This window comes from Lipotes vexillifer, unplaced genomic scaffold, assembly GCF_000442215.2.
Source record: "Lipotes vexillifer unplaced genomic scaffold, Lipotes_vexillifer_v1.1 scaffold860, whole genome shotgun sequence".
Lineage (NCBI taxonomy): Eukaryota > Metazoa > Chordata > Mammalia > Artiodactyla > Lipotidae > Lipotes > Lipotes vexillifer.
Window position 1 is genome coordinate 1,387,947 of NW_006789568.1, and position 9,422 is coordinate 1,397,368.

Genomic DNA, 9,422 nt, shown 5'->3' on the forward strand with positions numbered 1-9,422 from the left:
CACTCTTTCTTTTTGACAAAAGGTAGATAGCTATCAGGATAGGGGACAGCTGTCTGCCTGAATTTAGGCCTGTCCTCAGAAGGACACGACATCTAGCCAGTTAATATTTCCAAGCTATCTTCTCTGAGAGGAAAATACAATGTACTTGTTAAATTGCAGGTAATTTTTAAAAAATAAGTGAATAAGTTTTAAAAGTAAGAGAAAACGTAAACAGCTGAAACCTAAACCTAAATTTTCTGCCTATTGGCCCAAGCACTCGTGTTATTTTAGGTGTGAAACAGCTCAAATGAAAGTTTGCCCATAAATCTCTACGATATTTTATTGGTACTGCTTTATAATAGAGATCAAAGATTGGGATTGGAAGCCTGTCTTAATGTGGAGTCCAAAGAGTTTTAAGATGTTCCTTTATGACCCCAGCATGTTGTCAGAGTGTTGATGTTTTGTTAATGTCAAACTGTGTAGCAAAGAGTTGATCAAATTTGGAATTCATGGAAGGGTTGATATGAAAAAGAAAACTCTTTAAACAGAGATGTTGGCTGGCAAATGGATTATCTCCTTCCTTTAAGTTGTTTCAGCATGTGAGTGGGGAGCTAGCTGAGTGTACCTTACTGTTAAAACCTCAAAGTCCTCAGAGACCAGGAGCAAAACTCCCCAAGGTCTCCGGCTCTGACAGCCAGTGGGCACTGAGGGTGTGAGGGAGGTTTGGGAGGCAGCAAAGACCTGGGCAGAAAGGGGCAGGAGGGGCCCCTGCAGCCCCTCCTGGCACTAGAGAACCCCCAGTGGGTTGTTGACGTCTGGCCGCCTTGAGCTGTTACAGCCCCCATGTCGTTGCTAGTCCCTCCTGTTCCTTTTCGCCTAGATAATTGATCTCTCCCCCTCTGTGGCCCTTTCCGCTGGTCACAGGGCTGTCCTGGCTAACCTGTTGCTGAACTTGGCCAGCTCGCCTGCTGTGGCTTTAGCAGATGTTTCTGCTCTCTGAGGCTAACATAAGATTTTAGTCCTGTTGGTACCCCCACCCAGCTGCCTTGGGCAATTTACCTAAATGATCAGTTTCTCTCAGTTCTCCTAAGCCGGAATCCAGAATGCTTAGAAAGGCAGTGTCCTATCATCAGTGTCCCTTTTTTCCATGACAGCTTTTAAGCTCTGTCCTCACCCAACTTTGATTCTGGCCCTGAGACATGCATAGAAGACTTAGCCCCTTTCCTTTTCTGCTACTAAAGTGCCACCAGTCTTCACCCAGTTAGCATTTATTGAGTACTGGCTGTGTGCCAGGTGCCTGGTCTATAAAGATGAGACAGGTGCTGATCTTGCCCTGGAGAAGTCAGGGGAGGCGGGCATGTAACAATTACTATACACTGGCCTACTTGTAGTTACAGAAGTGCTCCGAGGTGAGGACGTATCACAGAGGAGAGAGAAATTGTACCTGCCTGGATTGGTGGCAAGAGTCAGGAAGCCTTCACAAAGCAATTGATTTTTGAGCAGTGTTTCAAATTTTGAGTAGAAAATTTCTAGGTAGACAAAAGTAGGTGGAGAGGGCATTCCAGGCAGAGGCTAGAAAAACCATGGAACGTCCAAGGAACAGTATGTAGTTTGGAATTGCTGGGGTCTGAGCTGCAGGGGGATCCAAGAGATGAAGTTGCAAAGAGAGGCCTGGGGTGGCAGGCTAAGGAGCTTGGGTTTCATCTTGAGGTCAAGTAGAGAAGTGACGTCACATTCTTTGACTAAGATAGAAAATCACCTTAGCAACTGTGTGGCTGAAGAATAGTGAGGCCAGAGGTAGGAAAATTGTTATCAGTATCAGGGCCTTTTCCCTCAGTCATGGCCCCTTGAGGCTGTGAGTGACCACCCCAAAACAGACATGGACCTTTGCTCACGGAATCTTAGGAGAGTAGACCAATATGGTGGTGTCCAACTGGAGACCCCAGGAGAACTAGAGCAATAGATGTCTTCAGCCTGGGGCCAGAATGGACATCCTGAACAAGGAGCATTCACATTTGCCCCCAGACTGCATCCCCTCCCAATCATATCACGTGACAAAGAACAGAGCTAGGCACCTGGGAGACCTTAGCTTCCCACTGGCATCTCTGCTGTCTCCTTGGAGATGGGGTCTGCAAGGCCCTCTGCCGACTTCCTCTTGAGACCCCTTGGCCTTGTTGAAGACGTTTGGGCCTTTCCTCATTAACAGGACAAGCAAAAAATCAAATTACTGAATTCAGCTCATCAAATATTGGGGAAGATAAAGGCAACGTGTCCTAATATAAATGGGATTGCAGATTGTCGCTGGGTGGAATTTAGTAAGAAGATGCGAAAGTCTGCAGAATAATAAGGAAACCTTAACCAGAATAATTTCAACTCTAGAACTGTGCTGCTGGTTTAGGAGACTTAGGATGTATCGCAAGAGAGACAAAGATGTCCACACTTGAACAGTGGAAGAGGGAGAGGAAAAGACTATTTGAGAGATTTAGAATGCAGAACCTGCAGGACTGGGGAGCTGATGGGGTGCAGCAGGGAGGGGAGTCATCCTCCTCCACACGGTCCGGTGATTTTCTCCATCACGGCTCAGCCATGACTTGCAAAGGCAGGAAAGGCAGATTGTAAGAGCGATTGTGGAGTATGCAGAGTTAGAAAGTGAGGGAGTTTGAGAACTTGGAAGGAACTCTCCACGTGGTCCACACTGAGTAGTGAAGCTGAGTGGGGGCCAGAAAAGCCATGACTGGGGAGAGCTATCGGGGGGTTGGGGAAGGCGTAAGCATTCGCACGACGCCGGTGATGGCCCGCAGTTTCTCAACTGCTGGAGAGACCCTGCTTCTCTTTCCCAGTTATACATTGTGTTCTGCACTTAGGACCCTGCCTCGGAGTCTCTCCACGTACCGTGGCAGATCTCACGTAGCCAGTGAGGGTGCGGGGACCACTATGCTGTTGTCTAGGTGGGTCTCCCTGAAATAACAGAGCTCATATTTGAGGAAGCAGCTTTTGGAGAGTGGCTGTTTGTCCCTCCAGTCCCCCTCCCACTGGGATCCCTGCTGTGCTGTGGACTGGACTTGACACAAGTGCCACGTGTCATGGGGCACAGTCCCAGTGATACTGGCAGAAATCAGGCCCAATTCATGAGGGGCCCTGACATGTCAAACCACAAATGTAATTGTAACATCTTCACTCCTTTTCTTTTGAGAAATAACAGTCTATTTACAAAACTATGTGGATATAAAGATAAAGACTGTTTTCTCGGAATTCCGTCTGAATCCTGCCCCAAGATCTAGTGAAAGATTATTAAAAGGAATGCCCTTTAAAAATTAGTCATAATTATACTACCCCAAAAGTTTTAACGTTTAGCTTTTTCATGAGCACTTGGGTTCTTTGGCATCTGACCATTGCAGTGTGAATATTAAAATGTTTCCTTCTGTGTAAGACACAGGATATCGAGCAATGTTTATAACCTAGGCAGCAGCTGAGTGTACCAGTAGTTTTAGGAGAGAATAGCCAAAACAGTTTATCTTGTACTTAAAATACTAGCTGCCTGTGAAATTCTTATGTAAAGATGTTTAAATAGGAGTCTACCATGTATCAGTATTTCATAGAATATTTTATGTGATGGAATAAACACTAAACATAGAAAACATAGGTGATTTGTATTCTGGGTGAAAGTCAGTCATTCATTTGTAAACCAGAAGTGCCTGCTGTGTGTCAAGTGGTGGATAGAGAGAAACAGTCCTCATTCCTGAAGATACCATGGTCTAGTGGAGAAGAGAGGCACATAAAGAAGCAGTTAGGGTGAGTGTAAGAGCTGTAGAAGGTCTTACATGAGAGAGCAGGGAGGATGCAGTGAGTGACTGTTAGGACTACCTCAAGTCCTTTTGGAGAGAGCAGGGGCCCTGGGGAGGAAGTATTCAAAACGCAGGGAGTGCTCCAGCCGGGGGAATCCAGGTAGGTGTTTCAGAGATGCTGATGAGCTGAATCTTAAACCATGTACAAAGTTGGCAGAACATCCAAAAGTTGGCAAAACATCCGGAAAGGGGCTCCAGGAAGAGAGAACATGTGCATGAACTGGAGCAGCAAGCAGGCCTGGGTGGCTCTGGTTACTGCATAGGAGGAGGCCCCAGGGCAAAGGCTGAAGGGAAGTCTGAGCCAGGGGACCAAAGGACCTGGCAGACCATGGCGTGGCCAGTGAGCTGACTTTTATCGAGCATCTTCAATATTGTTTTACTAATAAGAGAACCAAGACTCAGAGAATTATACTAGGTTCCCCAAGTTGCACAGGAAATGGTGAGCCCAGGATTAGACCCCCAAGTCTGCCTGGCTTCAAAGCCTTTGCTGTTTCTCCTGAGATGGGCTGCTGATGAGTCTGGGTCTCACCCTTTTGGTTAATGGTCTTTAGACTTTTTTTTTTTCTTTTTCTTTTTTTTAGTGGTAAAGGCCTTTTTTGCAAATAAAATCTTAACCCCAAACTCCAATATGTAAAAATAGATCAGGTTGTATTTCATTAGCATAAAGGTCTTCCATATTTAAATGTGTAACAGTTGTGAGATCAGGTAATGAGAACAGGGGCTTTCTTTTTAATAAGCCCTTTTATTTTAAAACAAATTTAAATTTACAGAAAAGTCGCAAAGATAGTACAGAGAGGTCCCATATACCACACACCCAACTCTCCCCCTTGCTAGCATCTTGCATTACCATGGTACATTTGTCATAACTAAGAAGTTGACGTTGGAACATTGCTATTAACCAAATCCATACTTTATTTGGATTTCACCAGTTTTTCCACCAATTATCTTTCTGTTCCAGGGTTGAGTCCAGGGTACCACGTTGCATTTAGTTGCAATGACTTTCTTTGCACAAACACTAAAACATGAAGTCAGGAAATGTGTTACATTCTCAGATGTTCAGCTTTGTGATTGAAAATAAGATACTGCCTTGAACCCTTAGAAGAAATACTAACTATCTGTAAAAAAAGGTACTAAGCCCTGGACTACAGGCATGCAAGGCAAGAGCAGCCTGCTACCGAAATGCTTTTGGTATAATTATCTGATAATGCAGCCCAGAGAAGAATCCAGCAATGCACACCCAACAAACTCAATTTATTCTGTCTTATCCAGCTTGGGCTGTCATACAATATACCATAGACTGGGCAGTTTAAATAACAGACAATTTTTTTTTTCACAGTTCTGGAGGCTAGAAGTCCCAGATGAAGGTGCCGGCCTATTCAGTTCCTAGTGAGGACTCTCTTCCTGGCATGTAGAGGGCTGTGTCCTCACGTGACCTTTTTTCTGTGTGTGTGTGTGCAGGGCAGGGAGGGGGGAGTTATCTCTCTTATTTATCAGATCAGGGCCACACCCTTTATGACCTCATTTAACCTTAATTACCACCAAAAGACCCCACCTCCAAATACAGTCACATTGAGGGTTAGGGCTTCAACGTAGGAATTTGGGGGGTGGGGGAAGGACAGAGTTCAGTCCATAGCCTAGTCCAAAGGCTGAAATAATGTGAAATCTTTACAGTTCAATCATGGTATTAAAATTTTCTCCATTTCATAGAGTATGTTTATGCAGGTAAATATGTATTACTTTGTAAAACACTTGATACCTGCAAGAAAATGTTAAATATTTAGATCCCATTTGAATACTCATTAAATAAGTTAACAGAGAATATAGTGTCATCTGAACAAACGATGCAAAAGCAATGGCAAGAAAAATTTTTCAAAAGTAGTTGCCTTATAAAAGCTGTTACCAGAAAAGTCTTCAGGTAGTCATTAGGTTTTACATACAAAAGATAACAGCATCCTTCAGAATAATGCCAAGTAATGCCATATAATTATTAGCTGTTTGTTACTGGTGTGGACTGTGAGTTCTAGAATTTACTTTTCCATACCAAAGGTTATTTATTGTACTGAAACAGAATACAAGTCCAGATACCTCACACGGAGTAGGACACCACTGGGGTTTGTTTTGTTTTTGCTGATAAAGAAACTTAACCAGCTAACTTTACCTCAGCTAGTTGCATAGTTGCTGCTCTGTTACTTCAAAATTACTTAGCAGAGTGTTAGAAAGTGTTGCTTGACACTGCAGATCCAGGAGGTCCACAGTAAGTGCGTTGGTTAAATGTCTGTTAATGCTGCCGTTTTTAGTTTGGGAGGTGGGGGTGAATGATGATGCCATTAATCAAGAAAAACATGGAAGAAGGAATAGATTTAAAGGTAGGAGGGAGGGAGCCTGAAGTAGCTTCAGGACATCCAGGTAGATTTACTCATTTTGTCTTTGGAATTTTAGAGCAAACAAATAACATTCCAGGATAGCTATAAGTAATGATTTGAAAATAAGTTGAAGAGGATTTCCCTTTTTTTTTTTTTTATTTAAGAGAGTATATACCATTGAATCAGTTTACAGTGGAGTAGAAAATCAGTAAAAGGATGAAATAATTTGGGCTTAAAAAGCTGCAAAATGAGTGACTAGTTGACCACAGTGTTCATCTAGGGAATCTGGATTTGTGAATCTTTCAGTGATTATTTTTTCTTCCAGTTTTATTGAGATATTGATATAATTGAAATATCGAACTAAGTTCAAGGTGTCCAGCATAATGATTTGACTTACATATATTACGAAATCATTATCATAGTACGTTTAGTGAACATCCATCATCTCATACAGGTACAGCATTAAAGAAATAGAAAAAATATTTCCTTCCTGTGACGAGAACTCTCAGGATTTACTCTCTTAACAGCTTTCATAGATAACGCAGTGTTCATTATATTTATCACGTTGCACATTACATCCCTAGTATTTATTTATCTTATAACTGGAAGTTTGTACCTTTTCACTACCTTCAGCAGTTCCCCTCCCCCGCAAATCAGTGATGTTTTATTGGAGTATTCTATTAACGTTCCAACATGTGATTTGGTCAATTGTGGTATTTTCAATTACTGAAGCATTGATTCAGCAATTTCAGTCTGATGAAACCATGTCACAAGTTTACACTCAGCCCTTGGGTTCTTTTATTTTCCCCAGCTTTATTGAGGAATCATTGGCAAATATAATTGTGTAATTTTAGAGTGTATGATGTGATGATTTGATATACATGTACATTGTGAACTGATTGCCATGAACAAGATAATTAACAGGTCCATCACCTCACATAGTTAACTCTTTATTGTGTCTGTGGTTAGAATGCTTAAGATTTACCTCAGCAAATTTCAAGTATACAATACCCTGTTATTAACTACAGTCCCATGCTGTACCTTAGATCCTCAGACATTCTTCATCTTATAAATGAAAGTATGTAAAAGTATTTGACCTCCTCCTTCCCATTTCTTCCTCTCCCCAACCCCTGGCAACTACCGTTCTACTCTCTGTTTCTGTGAAATCGGCTTTTTTTAAAATAAAAGATTCCACACATAAGTGATACATAGAGCATTTGTGTTTCTCTGTCAGGCTTGTTTCACTTAGCATAATGCCCTCCAGGTTCATCCATGTTGTCACAAATGGCAGGATTTCCTTTTTTTTATGGCTGAATAATATTTCAGTGTGTGCGCGCGCGCGTGCGCGCGCGCGCGCGTGTGTGTGTATCACATTTTCTTTATCCATTCAACTGTCAACAGACACTTAGGCTGTTTCCATGTCTTGGCTCTTGTGAACAATGCTGCAGTGAACATGGGAGTGCAGATATCTCCTCAAAGTACCAATTCCATTTCTTTTGGATATACACCACTACTGTTTTCCATAATGGCTGTACCAATTTACATTACCCCCAATAATGTACAAGGGTTCCCTTTTCTGCAAATCCTCACTAACGTTTATCTCTTATCTTTTTGATAATAGCCATCTTAACAGATGAGAGGTGATGTAGAAATGAAGAAAGCAGTCACACTCACAAAAGCATCAAAAACAATAAAATACTTGGGAATTTAACCAAGGAGGTAAAATACCTATACACTGAAAACTTTAAGACATTGATGAGAAAATTGATGAAGACACAAATAAGTAGGAAGATACCCTGTGTTATTGGATTGGAAGAATTAATATCGTTTAATTGCCCATACTACCCAAAGTGATATATAGATTCAGTGTAATCCCTATAAAAATTCCAATAGCATTTTTCACAAAAATAGAAAAAACTCTCCTAAAATTCATATGGAATTCACAAAAGACCCTCAACAGCCAAAGCAATCTTGAGAAAGAAGAACAAAACTGGAGGCATCACACTTCTGATTTCAAACTCGATTACAAAGCTGTAATAATCAACACAGTATAGTATTAGCATAAAAACAGACACGTAGACTAATGGAACAGAATAGACAGCCCAGAAATAAACCCATGTATGTATGGCCAACTAATCTTTGACAAGGTGCCAAGATGGGGAAAGAATTGTCTCTTCAGTAAATGGTGTTGGGGCTTCCCTGGTGGCGCAGTGGTTGAGAGTCCGCCTGCCGATGCAGGGGACACAGGTTCGTGCCCCGGTCTGGAAAGATCCCACGTGCCGCGGAGCGGCTGGGCCCGTGAGCCATGGCCGCTGAGCCTGCGCGTCCGGAGCCTGTGCTCCGCAACGGGAGAGGCCACAACAGTGAGAGGCCCGTGTACCGCTAAATAAATAAATAAATAAATAAATAAATGGTGTTGAGAAAACTGGATAGCCACATGCAAAAGGATGAAATTGGACCTCTTACTTACAACATGCACAGAAATTAACTCAAAATGAGTTAAAGACTTAAATGTAAGACATTGGGTTCTTAAGTGTACAGTTATCTGGGATAGTTATATCCACAAGTACAAGTCATTCTTGAGTCTAGAGCTTTAGTTTTAGTGCATAGTTGTTTTTATAATTTTTTTTGTTTTAGTGTTTAGTTATTTTTCATTTGCTCTCACATATTTTTCCCTCCATTACCAGTTCTTCTCACCTTTCGCATTCACATTCCCATTTGACCCTAAAGGCTTATGGAAGGTTATCAGATAGTGTGGCCTTTCTGCTGTATCTTCAGGGAAAAGAGTTTCCTCCGTGTTCAGCTCACTCTGGAAGCTCAAGCTGTTCATCAAAACTCTGCCCCCTGGGCTGCTTCTGAGCCTGTGGTTAGCTCCTGCAGATTGGAAAAAGCTGCTCATGGCCTGTTCTCTGTTTGCAGGTTGTCCCCATGCTTCCCAAGCTGCTGTGTGAGGAACTGTGCAGCCTCAACCCCATGACCGACAAGCTCACCTTCTCCGTGATCTGGACGCTAACTCCGAAGGGCAAGGTAACAACTTACATGCGTGTCCATTCCATTCAGTGAGTCCCTGTTCAGCAACACTGTGCTTCTGGTGCTGGGCTTGGAGCCCCATGGCGGTAGGATGAGGGCAGTGTAGGGGCAGTGCCAGAGAGGAGAACATAGGGGAAGAGCTCTCAGTCCATTTAGAAGGCTGAGCCTCAGCAGTTTTCAGTGTATCATGTGAAGGAAGAAAGAG

General features: G+C 42.5%; 1 protein-coding gene across 1 annotated transcript in view; it reads left to right on the plus strand.

The window, feature by feature from the left end:
• The window catches only part of DIS3L2 (DIS3 like 3'-5' exoribonuclease 2), a 382,925-nt gene that overhangs the window by 277,591 nt on the left and 95,912 nt on the right, over positions 1-9,422 (plus strand). The window contains exon 12 of the mRNA XM_007462755.1: positions 9,107-9,214. Coding sequence (XP_007462817.1) covers positions 9,107-9,214 — 108 coding nt within the window. The remainder of the gene's footprint in view (positions 1-9,106; positions 9,215-9,422) is intronic.